Source organism: Primulina tabacum, chromosome 4, assembly GCF_025594145.1.
Source record: "Primulina tabacum isolate GXHZ01 chromosome 4, ASM2559414v2, whole genome shotgun sequence".
Lineage (NCBI taxonomy): Eukaryota > Viridiplantae > Streptophyta > Magnoliopsida > Lamiales > Gesneriaceae > Primulina > Primulina tabacum.
This window is the reverse complement of record NC_134553.1, coordinates 4,533,245-4,556,870: the sequence shown is the minus strand read 5'-3', so window position 1 is coordinate 4,556,870 and position 23,626 is coordinate 4,533,245. Positions and strand designations below refer to the sequence as shown.

At 34.2% G+C, this 23,626-nt stretch overlaps 4 protein-coding genes and 1 pseudogene across 6 annotated transcripts; 3 read left to right on the top strand and 2 right to left on the bottom strand.

The window, feature by feature from the left end:
* The first annotated feature begins 3,283 nt into the window (after window positions 1–3,283).
* LOC142542641 (large ribosomal subunit protein bL21m-like) lies at window positions 3,284–6,544 on the top strand. Its single transcript, XM_075649388.1, has 6 exons — window positions 3,284–3,767; window positions 3,998–4,078; window positions 4,985–5,086; window positions 5,271–5,345; window positions 5,500–5,633; window positions 6,227–6,544. The coding sequence occupies exons 1-5, from the start codon at window positions 3,378–3,380 to the stop codon at window positions 5,614–5,616; spliced, it is 765 nt and encodes a 254-aa protein (XP_075505503.1). The 5' UTR covers window positions 3,284–3,377; the 3' UTR covers window positions 5,617–5,633; window positions 6,227–6,544.
* Window positions 6,545–9,338: 2,794 nt separating this feature from the next.
* LOC142542640 (putative ubiquitin-conjugating enzyme E2 24) lies at window positions 9,339–14,842 on the top strand. Its single transcript, XM_075649387.1, has 8 exons — window positions 9,339–9,839; window positions 10,417–12,424; window positions 12,537–12,674; window positions 13,022–13,429; window positions 13,511–13,574; window positions 13,711–13,850; window positions 13,921–14,232; window positions 14,310–14,842. The coding sequence occupies exons 2-8, from the start codon at window positions 11,060–11,062 to the stop codon at window positions 14,526–14,528; spliced, it is 2,646 nt and encodes an 881-aa protein (XP_075505502.1). The 5' UTR covers window positions 9,339–9,839; window positions 10,417–11,059; the 3' UTR covers window positions 14,529–14,842.
* Window positions 14,843–15,521: 679 nt separating this feature from the next.
* LOC142541463 (CASP-like protein 1C1) lies at window positions 15,522–16,908 on the bottom strand. The gene is made up of 3 exons (XM_075647996.1): window positions 16,315–16,908; window positions 16,051–16,153; window positions 15,522–15,923 (listed from the first exon to the last, which is right to left on the bottom strand). Exons 1-3 carry the CDS (start codon window positions 16,473–16,475, stop codon window positions 15,693–15,695), a joined length of 495 nt encoding a protein of 164 aa, XP_075504111.1. The 5' UTR covers window positions 16,476–16,908; the 3' UTR covers window positions 15,522–15,692.
* Window positions 16,909–17,426: 518 nt separating this feature from the next.
* On the bottom strand, window positions 17,427–19,727 carry LOC142541462 (uncharacterized; annotated as a pseudogene).
* Window positions 19,728–21,467: 1,740 nt separating this feature from the next.
* Window positions 21,468–23,034, top strand: LOC142542639 (E3 ubiquitin-protein ligase RMA1H1-like). 3 transcript variants are annotated; one of them, XM_075649383.1, is made up of 2 exons: window positions 21,468–21,544; window positions 22,360–23,033. In XM_075649383.1, the coding sequence occupies exon 2, from the start codon at window positions 22,405–22,407 to the stop codon at window positions 22,987–22,989; it is 585 nt and encodes a 194-aa protein (XP_075505498.1). In that variant the 5' UTR covers window positions 21,468–21,544; window positions 22,360–22,404; the 3' UTR covers window positions 22,990–23,033. The 3 variants fall into 3 exon arrangements, with proteins under 3 accessions (XP_075505498.1, XP_075505499.1, XP_075505501.1); XM_075649384.1 differs by having other exon boundaries at window positions 21,540–21,563; window positions 22,360–23,034; XM_075649386.1 differs by lacking the exon at window positions 21,468–21,544 and adding an exon at window positions 21,570–21,965 and having other exon boundaries at window positions 22,360–23,034.
* The last annotated feature ends 592 nt before the right edge of the window (window positions 23,035–23,626 follow it).

Below are 23,626 nucleotides of genomic sequence, written 5' to 3'. Positions count from 1 at the left end.
AATTTCTTGTCATCATTGTTTTTGGATTTTTTATTTGTAAAACCTGCTCTTATTGTGCTCTAATAAAACAAAAAATAAAAGTAATAATCCAATTGAATTTAAACATTTACAATGTTCCGCGATTCATTTGAGTTGATTATATCATTTCATTTATTTATTACGAAGAAATGAGAATTTGCTGATCATTGAGAATGATATTCATGGGAAATTTAGGGTCCGCTTCCAGTAAGTGTCACTAATCCAGACGCAGGTTTAGAAATTATCCTGAGCCTGAAATCACAAATAAGATCGTTAGAAGGGGGTCAGGAGGGTGTCCTGACATAACCCCTCTGACGCTCAAGTCAGAGATTGGGGATATATGGGGGAAACAGCTAAGGGTGCTGCTGAAAACAATATAGTGAATGAATCAACTGAACACTCAAACCTGATATTTATAGGAGAATACATGGGCCCTTGATGGGCCTGTCTTTCATTTGGGCTTGGAATGAGCCAGGGGTAGCGGGCCAATTTATGCGGTATCAGAGAAGAATAAGGTTTTGAGTCGAATTTTTGAGTGAAAATCAAAATAATCTAAAAACCAATTTTACTTGAATAAAATTTAATAAATCAGTTCAACCTATACGCTATTGGTTGAGATTTGATTGAATAATTTGCATTGGAGAAAATGCAAAAATTTGTGTGAGACGGTCTCACATTCGTATTTTGTGAGATATATATCTTATTTCGGTCATCCATACAAAAATATTACTTTTGATGCTAAGAGTATTATTTTTTATTGTGAATATCGGTAAAGTTGACCGTCTCACAGATAAAGATTCGTGAGACCGTCTCACAAGAGACCTACTCTAGAGAAAACATAAGATTTGAAACGACTTTATGTTGAAAAGACCACGATGAATCAAAAAATAACTATTTGAGATTTGAAATTCATTGTCTAATGGATTTGAATATTTCGGATTCAAATCTATCATTCAAAATACAATCTTATTGGTTAGAGTTTTAAGTCTTTGAAATGTGAAAATTGTTAAGAAATTTAAGAAAAGTCGGGTGAAGAAAACTGCTGCTTGATAATAAATACTACATTTAAAGATAATAATTTACGTAGATTGTCAATAATGGAGTCTTAAATCGTATTTACACCGGTCGGGACTTTGCTTCCGTGGACTAAGTTGGCAACTTGAAATTTATATAATCATTCTGATTAGCTAGTATTTCTTAGCAAGTGATGTAAGTGCATGAAATAAATTTTAATAATTTTTTTATTAAGTATATATTAATGTTTTGTATAAATTATAATTATATTTATATAATATTGAATTTTGGTCTTATTATCTTTTATTTTTAGGTGAATAAAACAATTAATTACTTAACTATTATTCAAATATGACAACATAGGAAAATCACAGATATCACTCGATCCTTCTATTCATGGATACATGTGTAGAAATTACACATTTTTTTTAAAAAAAATTTAAGATTATTTTCTTGATTTACTAATCAAACTATTTGTGGGCGTATTTTATTTGAAAATCATAATCTGTTTAATGGTTCGACATTGATCTGCGGGTGGATCGATACAGTTTGACTTTTGATTACGATTGAAAAGATGTCGTTATTCATATTCCTGTTGAAATTATAATCAAATCTGATGGACGACTACATGCAATTTTCTGAGATAAATACATCCTTGTAACTTACCTTTTTTTGTGTAGAATGTATTAATTGTTCGGTGTAATATTAATAGTTAAGTTGTCATTCGCTTTAAAATATTAAAGTTTGTAACATTATAATTAATTATAACTTTTGTTAAATCGACAAATACTTAAACATGCATTGATGTGGGAGTCAAAGTTATAAATTTGATGGATGTTTGATTTCCCTGGAGTGCAAGTAGTGTAATTATTGAAAGATAGAATATCTGTGTGCAGTATTTACCCATATTTGAGAGCACGGTCTTGATTTGCTATTTAATTAAAAAAAAATTAGAGTTATATTGTTACCATTAATTATAATTTTTGCTTTTGGTAAAGCGAACATTAATCCTACATTAAAAAAAAAAAAAAAAAACAACATAAGCACCACCCTTGGCTATTTTGAGTTATAATGCGAATACTTCTAACTACTAGTTATTCGTTCAAGTTATCTAACACAACATTAGCTTTGAATCTCACCTTGCAATTATTATCTAAACTTCTTCATCCTCTAGTAGCAAGCTTTCCAGCGAAGGCGGCTTCCAGGGGCGTGGGAAAGATAGGAAAAGACCATTAGTGTGATCGAATGAGACGCGCATGGAGCGAAATTTTGGCTAGGAATTTCGAATTATTAACAAGTGACCCTTCAAACTTCCCAAGATGAGACTTGTAGTCAATGAGTACTATGTCTCCATTTGTGATTGTATCTTCTTTTTTTGTGCGTGTGTGAAACTAATGTTACATTTATAAATATTTAATTAATCAGACTGAATATTAGAAGCGTCGAGATTCTAGATTAGATCTAATCTAAATATTTAGGTCACGTTCAAAATTATATTGGACTTTGTGGAACATATATTAAGGAGCGTTTGAAGATATCATCTCATCAACCGTAATTTCATTTTTTCAGAGAAAGTGAAGCTTGCTGCGACCTCCGCTATTTAAGTTAACGTACGTTGTTGCAACTAATAATGCATTTATGCGATAATTGTCGAAATACAACAAGATATTATTATTGTATTCGTAATGTTATAATTCTTAGTTTATTTTTAATAATTATTATATAACTCATTTATTTGTCATGTCTATAATTTAATAACAATATAATTTCTTAAGTAGATTTTCATATATTTTATTATTATTCTTGTTAATAATAATTTAAAATGATATGATTTTAATAATTAAAAAGTAAGAAAAAAATAAATAAAAGGTGGTGGCAAGTTTGAGACCACCGCCCCTCGTTTAAACCATATAGCAACCTACACGTAATGGTTCGATCGTTCTATCTAATAGATATAATTATTGCAATCAACAATCTCCATCGTAATAATTGCATTCTTTGCAATGAATGAAAATTGACTTTATGACCTTAACTCTTATATCAATGGTAGGATTGAGTTTGCCGTTTTAAATAAAAATTATACTTTGTGGTAATGATGCAGCTCAAATCTTTCAAGTCATACAACATATAAAGCATTACATACCCAACAACTTTCCAAGACGCACATGTCTCAACCCGGTTTATTACAATTATTTATTTTTTAATTATTTTGTTTTATTTATTAACGAAAAACCCTATGAAGGAACGAAGAAGCGCTAACAGAAAGCGCGATTTCAATTTGAAACTAAACCCTAGATTCAGGTCACTCTTAACCCCGCAAAAGAACTCACGGGGAAGTGACAATAATGGCAACTCGACGTTGCTTTCAATCCTTGACCCGTTATTTCCGGTCCTCTAAAACCCTAATCCCCCTTTCTCATACCCGTGCCTCAATCTGCTTCCTCCACCAAATCCAGAACCCGAAGCCTGTCAATCGCATTTGCGAATATTTTTCTGCCTCTTCACACTGCTCTCTGTTTTCCCGGCATTTCTCATCCACGCCCACGGATGATGACGAGGACACCGATGAAACTCACGATGAAGAAGAGGAAGCTGAAATTGGGGATGAGGAAGCTGTTTTGTCACCTGAGGATAAAGACCGAGAAGCTGCTGAAATTGGGTACAAAGTCATAGGTCCGCTCCAGGACTCTGATCGGGTTTTCAAACCTTACGAACCCGTATTCGCTATTGTTCAGGTCCATTTATACGTTCTCTCGGTTTTCTTTTTTAAAGCTGGGAACTTGAGAGAGCTCTGTACCTTTTCGCGAAAATGTTTTGTTTATGATTACTGTATTGAATTAGATATTTTTTAAGGATATGTGTGCACAAGACCTTGATCTTATGTTTTTCTCCCAATCGAGCCCCTTTAGTTTTTAAGATTAAGATAATTATTCCCATTAATCCCATTTGATTTCTAATATCTTAGATTGGGTCGCATCAGTTTAAAGTGAGCAACGGGGATAGCATTTTCACAGAGATGTTGAAGTTCTGTGATGTCAATGACAAGGTTAGTGTAGAGTAGTTGTTAATTTTCCTTCTACGATGTTAAAGAATGAGGTTATGATTGTCCCATTACCTGCAAGGTCGAGTTTTCAAAAATTTGAGTTCTAAGGTATATGGGATTGGAGGTCATATTCATTAAGTTGGTCTTGGTTATTATTAAGGCTCCTGCATTCCTGGCCAAAACGATTGATTCTGAGCCTATGTTCCCTGGTCTCTGAAGCCTTTGCCAGCATTAAGTTACAACTTTATCTGATAACGTGTTAACTGCATTATCCCTCACAGCAACCTCATCATTAGGTGAATAGGTGAAATCCTTTTCAAGCATCAACGTGTTTGTGGCTTTCTTGGTTAAATTGCTTTACGTAAATCGGCAATCTGGTGCTCATCCTTGCATTCTATTCACAGGAAAACTCTAATATTTATTATCTAGGACTAGGACTAGGGCTAGGGCTGGGGCTAAGATATAAATTTTGTGCACAATTCTGGACTTGCATTGGATGAAATTTAATATCTTGTAAATATTGTTTTGATTTCTACATTTTACCTGTAGGTAATTGAAAAAAAAGTCTTGATCTTTTCCCTCAATGTAACAAGTTTCGACATATCTATATGGTTAACCATTTTTTCGAATGGTTTTGAAACTAAGTGGACTAAAAATCAATATTACTTGTATTTCTGTTGATCTTTTCTACTCATTTTTCAAGTTGGTTCATTTAGATATCCTCAATGCTTCTGATTGCCTTTTGTGCTGATGTTAGTGACGATGCTATATTTTACTGCTGGAAAATATATCCAATTCAGGACCATTTGGCTTTATTCATCTATATATTAAGTGACCAGCGCTAATTAATTGCTTGAAGTTGGTGTAGTTTCAGTTGAATTAATTTTCTTTATTGACATGTTCTTGCAGTTGATTCTCAATAAGGTTCTTATGTTAGGCTCAAAGTCTCAGACAATCATTGGCCGGCCAATTTTGCCGGATGCAGCTGTTCATGCTGTTGTCGAGGAGCGTGTAAGAGATTCTAGATTATGTTTAGTATTTACTCATTGGTTGCTGCTTCCGACGTCTGACTGCTCATCACTTACGCTTGAAAATTTTGCGAGCCTGCCTTTTCTTCTTTTTTCAAATTTTCGCCATCTCGTCTCGGATTTTTTATCCAAGAAGTTGAAGTTCTGATGTTTCTTTTATCATGCAGGCATTAGATGCAAAAGTGATTATATTCAAGAAAAAGAGAAGGAAAAACTATAGAAGAACAAAAGGTCATCGACAGGTAATTGGGATTTGTATTAGATAGATTCCAATGCTAAATCTCGATGGATTTATGTTACTTCACTTTTTTATCTTGATTTTTCTTAATGCAGTGCTTGGAACTTGTAGTTCATTTCTGAAAGTAAGAATCTGACTTTTTCCCTTGGAAATTTTAGGAGTTGACCAAGTTAAGGATAACAGATATACAAGGAATTGAGAAGCCAGAAATGGTAATACCTTTAAAGACAGAAAAAAAACAGAAGCTGCGGAAGTTGGAGATTGCAGCTATTTAGAACTCCATGTTTGCATGGTAGACTCTTTACCTATTACTCGTTACAAAACCTTCTACTTTCTCATCATTTTTTATTCTTTCTAGAGATTTTGTATTTAAATATTGGCAAATTTGTCAGTTAAAGACCAAAAAACTTCCAATTCAGTATGAGTTGTTTTTGGAAGAAAGTATGATGTTTCGTATTTGTTAAAAAATCCATAAGCCTTGCGTATAGGCTTAAGCCACGGTTCTAGCACTAGGGGGGTGCCAGAGCACACTCCTTTTCTGGGCGCATGCCTTGGCCCTAAAGCTAGTGCCTGGTCCACCTTAAGGCTCAAGGCATGTCTTGAGCGTTCCTCTGATTAAGTATTTGAGCTCAAGTCCCAGAACAGTTGTGCCCTAATGCACCTAGCACCTCTGATGACTAGAGAATGTGTGGCTTGCATTCTCTTTCAAATTACTTTGTTTTCTAGGCCGCGGTCGTGAATTCCTATGGCTGTTCATCGTTCTGTGTATTTATCGAAGACAATTTGTTATTACTTTTTTACCTTTGCCGGCAAACGTGTAAATTTTTATTCTCTGGATGAACTTCTTGTACTTTTATATTCTCCGGATGAACTTCTTGCAAGCAGCTATGGATGCAATATCTGGCAAGTGGGAAGTCTCTAAACTTCCAAATCTAAATCTACACTGAAAATTATCAATGGTGTCGAGATGGGAGTCCCTTTTCCAGAAACTTTGATCGAGTGAATCCCAGTCATGAAGATTTTACAGTCACTGGTTTACAAGAAGCATTTTACTCTTATATTAACTTGCTATCTTTCGGCTACGTTTGCTGAATAATTGTGTAATGCTAATTTATTCTTAATTGTTGAAACTTTGAAAAATGGAATTGCACTGCCTCCCATGGGATGATGTAATCCTTTCACATGAATTTTTTTTCAAATCAATGTCATGTTTGCATCTCGTTTTCTCCAATTATTTTTATATTTTATGAAGTGAAATCTTTCTCGTTCTGTGTAAATAATGTCTATGCTTTTATACTATGACATCAAACAAAATTTACATTTATAACCTTTATATTTTAACTAAAACAATGCAACAAACAATCTTAAAGATAAGGAAAACCCACTTTCACTAACTAGTTACAAAATCATCGTATAAGTTTCAAAAATTATCTTTCCAATGACTAAAAATTAATAACACACGTCCCGTGTGCCAAATCATTAGTATTCTATAAAATTAACGGAGACCTTCTATGGTAACTTTCTTCTAAAGCTCCAGGAATATAATATTCAAATACTTTTCTAAAGCATTTTGAGGAGCCCTTTTTGAAACTTCGTGATGATATAATGGAATTCTGTGTCATATTAACAGTTTCTCCACTCTTAAAATGCATGTATTTTAATCCCCATTACAGAAAGCAGCCATAAAAAAATTGTACCTTTTTAGGTTATAGGTATTGGCTTATGCATTATTGATATTCCCCCTGGAATAAAGACAACTGAATCGAATCTAGAACTTCAAATTTGATTGAGGCTATTGCATGAACTACAAGAATCAAAACATCAGTTAGATTTTTAAGCCTACTCTGTGTTTTTATTTTAAAAAATAGGCGTCCCCCTTATGATCCACCATCTTTTCCGTCAGCCAACAAGAGGAAAATGTGTCGAAAGAGATGAGTATGCTACCACATGAAAGGGGAGTCGTTCGCAAAGATATGCTTTGCATATTCCTAATAAACTTTATCATATACAATAGAAATAGTTGATCCATCCATCATATCTCACAATATAAAAGAATCAAACAAGAAAGTCAACAAATAAGACAACTATTTTAAAAGTGGGGTGGCATAGTTTTCCTGAAGCTGTCAACTGTTCCCATTAGTTCAGAAAGACCAAAAATATACACTCATTTGCTTTAAAGAGCATATCTAAATATTATTCTCTCAAGCAGTTCCAACAAGGTGGACTCAAGTGCTGCCTTTTTAGTGTAACATATTTTACAATTTTATACATAGAAAATGGCTCAATTCTTAGGTTTGCCACCTTCTTGATAGGATCATGATGTCTTGTCCCAAGTGTGATATATCCCCAAACATTTGGACGGTTTAGAAATGGATATAGATAGTGCTCGGTTGAAAAGCAGATCCCAAGTTTTCGCTCTGGCCCATAATATTATTCACTTTATCAAAAACAGGGGATTGAAATCCTTAGAAAACTAAGTGTTGAATCCCTTTGTAATCCACTAAATAAGATGACAATCTAAAAGGGCCACGGCATAAACAGAAGTGGAAAATTTTGTGAATTGTGAGGAGCATATTCTCTCTTTTTAAAGGAAAGGGTTCTTCTATATTTTAGTTTTTTTACGTTAAAATTTAATACTACATTTTTTTCTAATATTTTACATCAAAACGTAACATCGAGACCTATGTATGTCATTTTCAGTAGTAAAATATATGCACTTGCTAATGTGGTATTTCCAACTAACATAGTGTTTCGTACAGTGATTTATTATACGCACAGTCACAGACAATAACGTTTAAAACTTATCATCTTTTTTTTCATGAATACTTATTCTTTAGTTTTGTTTGATGATTAGGAATTACTGTCATTATTATTTAGATGTGCGTCGAGCAAATACTCAATATGCGTAGTAGCTTTCAATCTACACGCACAATATAAATATGCAGAATATTGCTGACAAACTCAAACTGAGAAGATTTTTTTCTCAAGTTTCACATACTCGATTAAATCAGCTATCTGATTGATTTAAAGCTTATGTTTTCTTTTATAGTGGTAAACGGCCTACCAAAGAGAGAAAAACAAATTTGTTATGAATAATGATTCTAATTGTAATATAAACTTTCAAATGTTACAATAAAATTTGAGATTGCATAAGTTAGAAAAAATATAATAGAAAATTTAAACTTTTTTCGTAATGAGGGATAATGAGCCCCCCCTAATTTCTGTACTCCCTTGCTCACGTGTTTTTCAAGAATGAAAATCTGTACAAAATTTAAAATATAATATTGATATATAATATTTGAGTATCAATTGTTTTAACACAATTTTTTTTGTAAAATGGTCTCACGAGTCAATTTTGTGAGACATATTTTCTATTTATGTTTTATCCATGAAAAATATTATTTTTATGTCAAAAATATTACTTATTATTGTAAATATAAGCAGTGTTGATACGTGTCACAGATAAAAATTTGTGAGACTGTCTCATTAAAAGTATACTATTGTTTTAGATCTAATACAAAAGATAAGACTTTAAATATAAAATTGGAAAATTTTATTATTATCAACATTTGTTATATATATTTGAGTACTAAAAAAATCATATATCAATATCAGATCTAAAACAATCGATACTCAATATCATACATTAGCATCATATTTCAATGTTTTGTAATAAATTTATGCGAAAAGACAAATATGTCATTAATATTAAAATTTGCCATACAAGTTTGATTACTCATTAATCAAATTTTAATATTATTTTTGAAAGTTAATCAAATATCATATATTAATATCATATTTGTAGCGATTTTTAATCGAGAAAAACATATAGATCTATGGAATGAAAAAACTTTTTTTTAATAAGGAAGTACAAATATATAATTTTCGAGACAATGATTGAAGAGGTTTGAAGATTTAAAACAAATTTACTATTCGATTTTATACGATATAATATAACAAAAATTAAAACATTCTATGGTATATTCCTTGTATTCGATAAGATCCCTATGGATTAATTACCGGTTCCCGAACAACCGTTACGCAACACACTGAGATGATCACAACACACGGAAGAAATAAAGAAGTGGAGTATTGCTTTTTTTCCTTCAAGAATATAGGAAAAAGAATCATCTTTTGCCATGTTTGAGAACTGCAAAAATGGACTGATGGAGGGAATTTGGAGGGTCTCTTGTTGGCCTCTCTAAATTCCCTCGAGCTTTTTCTTTTTATTTTTCTTCTTACGTCGAAACCATTTATTCATCATCTGTCTTTTTCTTCCCTTTTTGCTGTGGACTCTGGCCAAGAATTTGCGGGATGCTAAAGAACTGAACAAAGTGGGAGAAAATTAACTTGGCGGTGGTCAGTGTTCCATTTTATTGGATTCTGACAGCTTTTGGAGGAGGAGGTTTCTGATTTAGTGCTGTCTGGTTACATTTGGTAGTGTTCTTCTTTTGGGTTAAGTGTTTCCTTCAGTAACCTTCAGTAAAACTATAAACGGGTAAGCTTTTTTGTCATCTTGAGTTTTATTTTTATTTTCATTTCACATTAATTTTTTATTATCTTTTGTTGTTATTTTCTTTGGAATGTCATTTTTTCATGTTTTATATGATGATTTTCGTCTTGGATGGAACGTAAAGATCCTGATGTTCATGTATTCATTATTAATATGTCATGTGTTATTTTTTAGTACTATTCAATATACAGACAGGATAATGAAACTTGTGAAGGATTTTATTTGGACTATGATACCCTTTTGATAGATAGTTGTGAGACTTTTATTCATGTCAATTGTATTGGCTTCGTGTGAAATAATTGATCTTCTGTTTCGGTACTCGATCGTAATAATAGAGAGAATTCCAAAGAAGCCCCTCGTCATCTTTCAGTCAATTCATTACAGTGATGCTCATTACTTTCATTCATAGATTTTTATTTTACTCTTGTTCTGATGTCCAAGTTATTAGCTTTAGTACTTAATGGGTTGTTTGTTGAGAGTAAAGCGAAAATTGCGTAGATTGGAAGTACATTGAGTGGTTCTCTGCTTACATTATCTATTTTATTATGTTGTGCACATGCAGGTTTCATGTTTATGCATAGCTCGCCATGTGAAAAAGCCAAGATATTCAGTGTAATGCTGCAGACAATAAAACCAGATTTCTGTTATTGTCCATTGCTTAATTGATGTAACCTGAACTTTCACTTGTTTGAGAGGCAAATTTCACTTCTTTGGCGTAAAGTGGAGCTAACTGAAAATTGACTACACTCGGGCAAATCTCCTTTGGCAAATTTTACTTGGCTTCAGAAAGAACCAGAACTTTCTTTCAAGCCATTGAACTACATATATTATCTTCCAATAGTAACTCCAGCTAGGCCGTGCCAGTTTGCATCAACAGTTGAGGAGGGCAGCAAGAAATTTCCAGTACTCATGAGATTGAACTCCAACTGTTTTGATTGCTGAATTGGGATTTCTTTTATTAATTTGGCCGTATCTATTGGTGGAACTTTTTGTACAATCTCCATTGGGAACCAGAGTTTTGAATAGACTTCCTTTGATTCCTTTCGTGGGCAAATCTCCTTTGGCATTTTTTCTCCATAACTGGAGAAACTCTATATAGTTGGATTACAAGCAGAGATAAACCGTAGAGGTAACCTGAAAAAATCTGTCTATTGTTGATATTATCTTTCGTGGACTACAGCATCTGTCTATCAAGAAACAGTACCATGGATTCTCTGCTCAGTGATTTTGATAGCCACAGCGAAACCAGCAGTTCTGATGATCATGACGACCTTGAATCCTTATATGGAGGGCAGGCCCGTTCTATATTTTCAAGTCTTGAGGAAACCATCGAAAAGATTGATGATTTTCTCTTGTTTGAACACCGATACCTGCATGGGGACATAGTTTGCATGGCATCAGACCCATCAGCGCAAATGGGAAAGGTCATCAATGTGGACATGGTCGTGGATTTGGAGAGCATTTGTGGATACAAAATTCAGAATATCAGTTCTGAGAAACTCCAGAAAATACGTCTCATTTCAGTTAACGACTTCGTGGTTTGTGGAATGTGGCTCGGAAAAGTTGAAAAGATAGCTGACAGCGTGACTGTCTTATTTGACGATGGTAGAAAGAGACAATTATCCGCCAATGGCCCAGAGAGGATTATTTCCTTATCTTCAGATTTGGTTGAAGATCCCCAGTATCCTTTCTATCCCGGACAAAGAGTTCAGGTCGAGTCTTCTTTATCTAAGTCGACTAATTGGTTGTGTGGTGACAGAAGGGGTAAAGGAGATCTAGGAACCGTCTGCAAAGTTGATGCTGGGTTAGTGTATGTTGATTGGCTTGATTGTGTTGGCATAAACGGTGAGAAATGGCCCGCTCCCCCTTGTTTGCAAAATTCAAGAGATTTATCGTTTTTCCCATGTTTTCCCTATGGAAATTGGCAACTTGGTGATTGGTGTGTTCTTCCAAATGAGCAGAGTTTGCCAAGCTTATACACGTCTCAGCTGGTTGAAGGAAATAAGAAACCTGAAACAGCAAGTGAAAGTAAGACTGTTGTTATTGTGAAGACAAACACTATGGTTGATGTACAGTGGCAGGATAGCAGCCAATCACTAGGACTTGATTCATGTACACTACGCCCAGTCAATATTCTCGATGTCCATGATTTTTTGCCAGATTCATTTGTGCTGGAAAAGGGAACAGTTGACAATTTGCAGGCTCGTGAAAACAAAAAATTAGGTATTGTCAGATGTGTGGATTGTAAAGAACGAATGGTAAAGGTGAAATGGTGCAAGTCCTCTGTGAATGAAACTTTTGATGACAAAATACATGTGGAAGAGATTGTGAGTGCTTACGAATTGATTGAGCATCCAGATCATTCGTATAGTATAGGGGATGCAGTTTTTAGGAAGGATGGGTGTGTTGGTGGTGTCACAGATTGCAGTTCGTTGACAAACTCTGACCTTGAAAATGGCGGCGATCAGTCTGAATATCTCAGAAATATTTTCTTATCTCGCATTGGGATTATACTTGATTTAAGAAATGGAGAAATTGAAGTAAAATGGGCTACAGGTACCATAAGTAAGGTATGCATTCTGGGTACTTCGTTATTAAAATTCTGCAGCTTCGGTATTAAATTTAAAAACTCCTATCTGTACTTTTCTTGAAGTACTAATTCAATATTCAACATCATAACAGGTTGCACCATATGAGATCTATCAGGTCGACAAGTGTGAAGGCACGACTTCTACTCCTATGCACAGCAGTGAAAATGTTCTGCAACCTAATGAGGTTATTCAAGTGAAGGACAAGAAGTCATTAGGCCAAAAACTAAAGGTAGCACCAAGATACTCTCTCCCTTTATGTATGTTGCATGAATTTGTACTATCTTACACTTTCAAGAACGTAAAACTTGTAGCAGTTAATACCTGCTACTCTCGCGAAAAGTGTAAAAGAATCAATCACTTGCAGTTGGGCAAAGATGGCCTGTGATGATCCTCGTAATCTCTGACAGGCACGGATTCAGCAGTTTAGGAGAAGGGCTTAGATTAGATGATGGAAAAATTTATGGTTTAGAAAAATTATGCATAAAATTTCAAAAAAATACTAGTTTACTGGATCTGTTCATTGTGCTATAGCTTTGTTAGATATTTTTAAGAGCTAAAGGTAAACATACCTGCCAGGATATGCTAGGTTTGGATCGCGACAATTCAAAGGACTCGGGCTCAATCTCCTTTTCTGAAGCTGCTCTTAGTGTTTACACTAGCATCACTTCAAGCCTATTTCAGTCTCTAAGTACAGCATTAGTTGGCGCGTATAGATGCACATCTACGGATGCCAGAAATCATGGGAAACTCAAGGGGGAGGATGCCTTGGAACTTTGCAATATGCACGTCGGTGGCCAACTTCTGATAGGTGACTCGGAGACACGTCAATCAATTACTTCAGAAGAAAGTAAAGAATCAAGTGGTGATACCACATCACCATCTTGCAGCAAGCATCCAATACCTTTCAAGCAGTTTGATATTGTAAGTGGTTGCTTGGAACACCACTTTGTCAATGCATCTGGGACGGACCTTCAGTGTTCACAGGTAAAAGAAAGAAATATAAGTTGATAAAACTAGCTCCTCTTGTCCAACTCTAGGTTAATTTTTATTTGTTCTGACGTACAGATGAAAAGAGGTTGGCTGAAGAAGGTTCACCAAGAATGGAACATTCTTGAAAAAAATCTTCCAGGTGAGAAGTACCACATTTTTACGGCCTTACATATCTGATGACATATTCTTAATGTTAAATTGTTTGGAAAATCCGTTCTCCTATCATCCAAGAAACCGAGAAACAGTTAAATATGGCTTCTCTATGTTCTTGACAGAAACGGTTTATGCACGTGTGTACGAGGATCGAATAGACTTGCTTAGAGCTGCAGTCGTTGGGAGTGCTGGGACTCCATATCACGATGGATTATTCTTTTTCGATGTCCACCTACCTCCACAATATCCCAATGAACCACCCGTAAGCAAAAAAAATTAGTTGTATACATTTGAGTGAAGTAGCACTATTTATAAACTCCATATTTATGCAGATGGTGCACTATAACTCTGGTGGACTTCGGATCAATCCCAACTTATATGAGTCGGGAAAAGTTTGTTTGAGTCTTCTCAACACATGGAATGGATCAGATACCGAAATTTGGAATCCAGCATCCTCCACAATACTTCAAGTCCTCCTTTCTCTCCAGGCCCTGGTGCTTAATGAAAAGCCTTATTTCAACGAAGCGGGTTATGATTCTCAGATAGGGAAAGCCGAGGGTGAAAAGAACTCCCTTAACTATAACGAAAATGCTTTTCTTGTCAGCTGCACATCCATGCTATACATACTACGCAAGCCACCTAAGGTATATTAATCTTTCAAGTCGAGTCTTATGTATGAATTCTTGAATCTCGAACTTAGTTCTGTCGAAATTTTGAACAGCATTTTGAGGGACTTGTCAAGGAACATTTCAGTCAACGCAGCAGCAGCATTTTATTGGCTTGTAACGCATATATGGAAGGAGCTCCAGTAGGTTATCCATTCAGCAGCAGGGAAACTAAACAAGAAAATCAGAAAGGAAGCTCCACTGGTTTCAAGATTATGCTGGGCAAGCTCTATCCTAAGCTTGTGGAAGCATTCTCTAGCAATGTATGTGTATAATATCAGTTTCTGTGTGGCTCTGTTATGATCTTTTGTTCCAACTATATGCTATACTTCTTGTTCATATATCTAGAAAAAAAATTATACATGTATGTAACATGAGGTGTACAACATTTTGGAGCTTTGAATAATGTAGAATAATGTGTGAAGAATAGTTTTAAGTGTGATCTGTGTTTGTGTGTTGATTTGTAAGAAACCGAAGAAGGCTTGCAGTATTGTCGATGAGTGTTCGTCGAAAATGATGGCTTGGAATAAAAATCTGTACATCAGCTTGTTTTATCAGACGTCGCAGAATATGTGAGTTTTTATTTTTAGTTGATGACTGTTTTTCTCAACATTATTCATTTTGATATATCATGGTAACTATAAATTATTGTGGTAACATAGACATATGCATACATGCACGCAGACATACATGCACTGCAAATTCATCCCAGTAATGAGTTGGGAATTTAATCTAATTTGTAATTGAAAAAATTAAATATTTTTCGTTATCAATATCATATATGTGCTGCTTAAACTCTCAACTCAATTCAGTATTATATATAGAGGATATATTCCCAACTTGCAAACACCTGCTCTTTAAAAGAGCAGGCTTGCACGCCTTATTTGAGACAAGTAAGGCAGACGGACTCTTTCATGTTGGAAGGGGAGAAGAGGCTTTTTGCACTTACCGTGCTTCTACAGCGTCGTAGAAAAAAGAGTAACCAACCACCTTACCCGCCAAGATCTTCTGCAACAGGGTACTTGGCGTCCATTTAACACTCGCTTTCTTCGGGAAGGAATAAAAAAGCAGGTTATTCGCAGAACCAATATCAAGACTTTACCAGGATTTTGGTTTAGAGGGTTAAAGCATAATTTCGGATTTAGGACGCTTAAAGATATGCTCATTTTTTCGAATATTTTAAATTAATAAATCTAATTAAACACCACCAATGAATTAATTAGCAACTCAGAACGATATACATAAAGCCACGAAGATTAATAAAAAAATTCAAAATCTAAACTGAGACTCCAAGCAAATTTCGGAAAACTACTAAAAAACAGAACCCTACACCAATAAAAAGCAGCTATCAAATCCCAAAATCAGTAGGATCATAGACACAACAAATCCATGACAGACAAAAGGAAATATGGATGATTAAAATAAAACAGTGTTCGAATCTAAGACTTGAGAGTGAATAAATTAATGAGATTATGAAGAGAGTAAACAAGTATGATAAAATAAACAATAGAAGCCACAAAACCAGCAATAAGAGCAGCTGTAACATGGTCACAAAATTTAGGAACTTGGCCGCAAATTGGTAGCCAACCCGCATTACTATTTCCATTCTTTCCCACTTGGCCTGTAGCCAAGCTTGCCGATATGCTAGAATCAAGCAACAATGTCATAACCTTCAAGGAAAATACGCACGAATAAAACTTTTCGAAGCATATACATTTTTACAATCACAAAATAGAACTTTTTCCCTTTTATTCCACGAGTATTATATAAAAAAAAGGATTAACAAAGAAAGCTTACCAAATCGAGAAGAAAGACCAAGTGGCCGTAAGAAGTCTTAACTGGGAGAAATGATAGTACAAAGGTGTAGCCACTTGCTATTGCATTCATTATAACAAAATAGCTGCACAATCAAATACTGTTACGATCACACGTCCATTTTTAAATAATCTGATACAAAATCCGTTCCCAGTCCAAACAAAGATACAAGGAGCCATACGTTCATTAACGAATATATATATGTTATAAAATAGATTTAAAAATGTTCCAGTGAAATGAACTTACTTGAAAGCCGGAGATTTCTTGTAACTGGCTTCGAATTTGATGGTAAAAAATTCAGCCGAGTCATGGCTTGTGACCATGATCAATGTTGCAGAAACTGTGGCGGCCAAGGCCAACAGCCTCAGCACAAACATGGGAATCCTGCCTCTATAATCTAAACCCATCGACAATAATGTTTTTTAACTGAAACTTGAAGTGTACAAAGATATTTAAAGTTGATTTTTTTTTTTGGCAAAGAGGGTTAGGATTAAGGTAGAAAATTGAGTGTTAGGAAAGGCTGATAAGTTGGGAGGTGGAATTTGTTTTCTTGAAAATCTTGGATGGGGCACTTATATTCTTGGTAACCTAATGAAAAAGACAGATAATATTAATGATACTATATAATATAGAAAAATAAAAATGTGATCTTGTTATTTATTCTTATGATTTTTGGAGTTTGACTTGCACAACAGCACAAGTGTACAAATGTTTGACCTTGATAATGGGTGTGCAAAATAGAGCTCAAACGTGAAGCCAAGACCCGAGTTCAAATTATATTTTTCGATTTGTAAGAAAGTTTTTATTTCATATTATATTTTTAAAAAAAAATAAATTGCTAATCTTCATCAAAGAAATCTAGATGCATCACTACTCATTTGATGTCTAGTTGAATTTTGCTTTTAAAGAACTTGATATCTTCTTAAAAAAACATTTAATATGATGTAAGTTGTAGAAATTAAACTTGAAAACATTGCAATTGATTAAGATTTGGTTTGGGGCATTTTCATAGAGTTAGTGCTCACGTAATATTACGACATTCTTGCAACTCTTCGTATTTAAAAAAAAAAAAACCGTTTTGAGTGTTGTCTTGGCAGTTCAACTGCTCACCGGTTGAGAACTTAGGATGGGACCTAACTCTTTTTTTTTTTTTTGCCTCCTTTATCTTTGTCAGTGTGTATGGAGATCAGCATGTATGCATTGGTCTTGTTCAAAGACCAGGAGAAGTGACTAAAATTTAAAATTCATATTACCCAAAATTTACATACACGTGTATCAAAAATTAAACTTACCGATTGAATACGTAGCAGGGCAAATTGTTCGTGTCCCGTAGTTTAGAATTTGTAAATGCATCACCCTTTTTTTGAAATGGAACATGAAGAGAGAAATAAAGTTTCTGGTTTGACTATGAAACTTGTTCGAGGAAAGAATAAAAAAACTTAATCTTGTCTCAAAATAACTAGTTTAAAGAAATTCGGGAAATTCACAAGGTGTCTTGTTTTAAAAGCATCAGTGGAAGTGCGACATTTGAAAAGGACAGACAAATGATCGGAAGAGCAACTTTCAGTCATCAGGAGGGAAGTCCTCGTCTGAAGCATTTCCCAGAAAAGAGCCCAGAGTCTTCCTTAGAATGAATGCTGAATTTTTATCATCCTGCAAAATAACAGACGTTCAATTAAACTTCGTCCTACAGCGAGTTACAAATCATTCATGAACAATTGATCGTGACAAGTTACCATAACAATGGCAGCGCCGTTACATTATTATACACGTGAAACATGTCGAAGTAATTCTTGTTATTTTTTTATTTTCATATATGGATATTGACGACAAAGCAAAAGGATTAATATATGTCACCTGCTTCTTCTTCTTCAGTGACTCCTCCAGTTGACATATTCTTGCAGGGCTTGATTTCTCAAGTTGATTTAACATATTCTTCTCTTTCTTTGCCGAGATTATTCAATCGCGAAAATGTAATCTTATTTTAATTTCTCCTGATGCATATGTTATAATAGTAGGAAATACCAAATAGAACATTATAGAAGATCTCTCACTTAGTTGTTCGTATCGTTTGAATGATCTTTCCTTCTCTTCTTCATACTTGGAGATCACCTCTGTCGATACCCAAGTATAATGCAAATCAGGTACTCTTTATATGGTCAGAGATGAATGAATAATACGCATAGGAAGTACCTTTCAAGGCCTGCAGATGCATAGCTTTCTCCTTGCAGAACTACTCAAAAATTTCTTGAAACTTGGTTGTCTCCTTCTTCAGTAGATTCTCACACTGCAGGGATCCAAGAAATACATGCATTTAAACTGAAGCGTGGAAAATGAAATGATCTTGAAATACTCAGAAAAGTCCCTTTCATTTCTCTGTGTGTGTTACCTCTTTTGAGTTCTTGTTGAGTGTCTTTGCAAAGTTCTGCCTGTCAAAGCAAGTCATGGTTGAAGAAGTGACCCAAAGTTAATGACAGGCAAGAGTCAGATAATTAAAGTGCTATCACCTTTCTTTCTCAAGCTTTGATTTCAATTCATCCAAACTTGACTTGATCTCTGAAGACACACTGTCAGGAAAATCACATATAAGGTCATGACCTGGCTTGAAATTTTGGAATTTCTTATAGCCAAGGTGACCCAGCATTTCATATTTTCATCAATCCTGTGAATGCATAGGAACATGATCACTCATTGTGAAGCGGGTTTATTTCTATTATAGAACACAATTCTGATTGGAAGTTATTTATGTTAAGAAAGAAAATGAGAAAACAAAAGTCATGAACATGAATTTGACCTTCTTTTTCTCTTTGCATTGCATGCACACTCTTCTACAGTTACAACAGTGAATAAATTATTTGAATTCATATAATTCTGCTTATGTTGCCCTAAAATTGTTTGATATGCATACATATTCCTGTGAACTAACATACTGTGATTCTGATAACTTGCATATGCATTCAGGGTAAATAAGTATAACAAGGTTCCTTTATCGGTGAGATTTCTGAAGAACACATGATGGAAAGGACCTGGTAAACGTTTCTACGTTATCAACCTGATTGATGTTATATTTGCAAAGATAAATTACATTTACTCCCACTATTAACTACAGAAATTTAGAAATCACGATAGTTCTCGAACATTCTTCTACATGTACAGAGATCCAAATACGCCTAAATCTGAGATTTAAAAAAATAGCTAACAAGGAACTATAAAGATCAACAACTTCGTAATAAGATTCAACACATTCTGATCATATGACAAAATCGATGCAGAAACATGCATAAATATTTAGATCTAAAGAGAAATGCAGAGTCTTGCCTTGAAATTGTCTCCTCGTTCGTCTTCTGATCATCCTTTTGCACCTTCTCTTTGATATGCCGAAGAGCACTCAAAATTCCTTTGATGTCACTGGATTTTCACTTAAAACTACATCATCTTATGGAATTTGTTAGAACACGACAATAATAATCGGAAAACGGAAGCCAACTTGGAGATAGCGGCATCAAAATCATCGTCGACTATGACTCGCTTTCGTTTCAGATTAATCGACTCCATCACTCGTTTGGAGATCTCCTTTTCTGCTGACAGTGCGAGTCTTCTAGGCTCTGATTCTTCCCCCGCAACATCGATGCTGCGGTGTAATTTGTAAATCTGTCGGGGTGGGCCGACTGCCAAAAGTAAAAACGAGTTAGTCCAACTTAAATTTGGGTCGAACCTTCATTTTTTAGCCCAATTGGATTGAGGAAGATATTTAATAACATTCTTTTTCTTTTTCAAAAAAAATATTAATTTTTTAGTTTTCTTGTATTATATATTAAAATTTTATCGTTCTGAAAAATATATATCCCACGGCAAGCTCTAAAAATTAAAACAATAATTTTCAAAATTATAATATTACTTTATTCATAATGTTAATCAAGCTAATTACACAAAATTATTTACAATTCAAATAATTTTTTTTTTAAAAAAAATACAGCAGAATCACGCACAAGGCCGTATCTATGTTGAGTCTACGGTGGGTTGTAGCTTATCCTAATCCATGATCCTTGTGTGATATATGTACGGTCTAACTAACTCATCCATTTTTTTTGGGTTTTGTGTTTTCGTATAAATGGTAGTGAATATATTGCATATATTAATGATAACAAGTCATGTGTGACGATCTTATGTGTCGTATTTTATAATACAAAAGTATTACTTTTTATGTTAAGAGCATTACTTTTTATTGTGAATATCGGTAGAATTGATCCGTATCACATGTAAAAATCCGTGATACTCTTTCAAATAAGAAAATTTTGGATTTGCAATAGTAGTAATAATATAATAATCAGATGACTGAAACAAACTAGGAAAAAAGATAATGACTGGATCGGGGGAGTCAAACGCATGTGTTTACTTTGTGGGTTGCATCTGCCACATCGCGCACATTCGTTGCCTTCTTCTAGAATAACTTGGAACTATTTCGGATCTAGAAGAAAAATTATTTCTCAGGAGCCGGCCCATGTTGATTTCGTTGCTCATTTATTTCTCTTTTTTCTTTCTCCTTTTGAATGTTATTATTACGCAACCATCTTTACTTTAATTATTATATTTCATACAATATCATCTTTTTATAAAAACATTTTACACGCATAAACCAATATAAAGAACACGATTTATTCATTTCATTAAATATTTACACACACCAATAAATCATTAATTACATTTAATAATAATAATTTTAATATATTGTAGGCACTACATATAAAGTAACAAATCCAATATTACATATATTAGAATTATTTTTGTGAAATTAAAGAAAAAAAATCATATTTATTGACTAGTTATATATAGTGAGACGATGTCTCATATTAATTTATTGATTAGCTCTCTCGTGAGACGGTGACATTTTAACTCGGTAAATAATTAGAGTCAAAAATAATATTTTTGACATAAAAAATACTGTTTTTGATAGATTAGATTGAGTAAAGATATGTTTTATAAAATTGAATTATGAGATGATTTAATAAATTTTTTAATGTAATTTATTATGTATATCGTGTGTGTTTTTGGCTGTTAATATATATGTATATTATAATGATTTTCTACTGTGTTTTCGGCTGCCAACATCTAATAATGTTTTTTTTTACTTGTCGTGTTGTAAACGTTTTAATAAACAATGCGCATTTCCTTTCAAAAACTAAAAAATAAAGAGGATGTTTTTTTTTGCAACGAACTCATCAATTTTTATCTTTGAAACGGGTCAATTCTATCAATATTCACAATAAAAAGTAATATTTTTAACATAAAAAATAATATTTTTTTATAGATGACCCCCAAAATATGATCAATAAGATCGTCTTACATGAGTTTTTATCAAAAATAAATAAATAATACGCATTTATTATAATAAATAATAATGCGCATTTATTTAATGCTCATGCGAGAATCATTGTTTGATCTAACAAATTCTCTACCTTCAACCTTTGCGCTTGAGGTACCAAATCGAGCTGCTGGTTGTGTTCTATCTGATTATTAATTCTGATTTTTAAATTTGATCTCCATCTTTTTCTCAATCTTTAATTTTAGCGATCGGAAGTTTTGCTTCTTGATTGTGTTCTTGCCTCTTGGGTTGTTTTTTTAAATGTAAATTTATCAAAAGAATTTCGGGGTTTATCGTCTCTTTGTTGCTTGGATGATTTTTTTTGGGAAAGTACTGGTAACGATCTGTAGTTTGAACAAAAGGAGTGTTTTGTGTGCGCGCGCATCACTGTCAAATTCTTTTACTGCTGTACTCTGGATCATAAGCTCCGAGCAGAGTTGTGCATCAGCTGGCCAATCAATTAGGTCGACGTAGGAAATTTGGTTTCTCTGTGGTTTATGTTGGATACGAATCACGCTGAATGTGTGAATAATGTGTGGGTACTTGTTCGGGATTATCCAAGAAAATTTCCATTGATTTACCATGGAAGTTGTTATGTCTGAAAGATTTGTTATTGAGATGCAAAGATTTATCTTATGTTATTTTATTTCAAAAATTAAGTTTATTTCTATATGATGTAATTTTATCACCTTTGACAATCATCGTTATTCCAATAAAACAATTTTCCGCGAATAAATTTCCTGCTAAGTTGAAAATTTGAAGTTTTCCACCATGTAGGTTGTAGCCGTCCAATTAGAATCACAAAAGACCTCTCTGTATTGAATTTGACCGGTTTTTAGTACTTCATCTCTTGCATAATACGCAGTAGTTCCATACATATGTATCTACCTGAAGAAATTCGTCCTGACAACAGATTCTTTTCTTTGCAGAGTCTAAAGGATCCCAAGCTATAAAGAAGTACGAAAATTCCTCTAATGGCGTTTCAGCAGTACTTTGTGCAAGAATGGAGACCTGAAAATATTTCTGCTTGTTTCGATTGCAGCATATGCTTGGATTTTGCTCGTGATCCAGTGGTGACGCTATGTGGCCACCTCTACTGCTGGCCCTGCATATACAAATGGTTTGATTCCCAGAGCGTGTCGCTCCCCCCAAATGAGCTCACTCAGTGCCCAGTTTGCAAGGCCGAAATTTCTGAGAAAACCATGATCCCTTTATACGGCAGGGGACTATCTTTTTCCAAACCTGAACAAGAAGCCGACACCATCCCTCCTAGGCCATCGGCCAGTGGCATACAGCACCTCCCTTCACATCAGAATGAGCGGAATATACCAGATTCTTCATCAACCTTTCATTCTGACTCGGTGGGTATGTTTGGGGAAATGGTCTATGCAAGAGTATTTGGCAATTCGCAAAGTTTATATACGTATCCAAACTCGTATCACTCTGTTGGGAGCAACAGCGCACGGTCAAGAAGGCAAGAGATACAAGCTGATAAATCTTTGAACAGGGTTACCATTTTTCTGTTCTGCTGCATTCTTTCGTGTCTTCTGTTGTTCTGAGCTTCATGACCATATATATATATATATATATATATATGACAAATAAAAGTCCCAAAATTTTATACAAATCATACAAACGATATATATATATATCGTTTGTATGATTTGTATAAAATTTTGGGACTTTTCTTTGTCCCTGTTTGTCGAAGAGATGATATTTTGCAGTCCTGTATAATGGTGACTTCATTGAAATGATATTTGAATCACGACAATTAGTTGTTGATCTCGAACAAATATTTGGAGACGACACAAACCCTGGCAAGAAAAAGAGTCGAGTCTTTGCAATAAAACAGAATGAGAGCACGATCCGGCAATACCTTGTAGGCTTCCACTATAACAATGGCTTCCGTAGCTTGTCTCGAAAGCCCCTAACCCCCCAAAACAGGCAGGATATCTCGTCTCATTTTAAATATCCCATGTACCTTAACATGATATAGTGTCAAGACTCACTATTATGTATTAAACTGTCATATATTTTATAAATTTCACATTTTAATTATTTATTCTTAAGTGTGAAGAAGGTGTATTAAATGTCTTGCGTCGGCTGAAATAAATCGTTGAGAATTGTATGTATGAACTTGAACATTCATCTTCCTTAAACTAACTTTTATGTTGAGTTAAGTTCAAGTCTCAATCT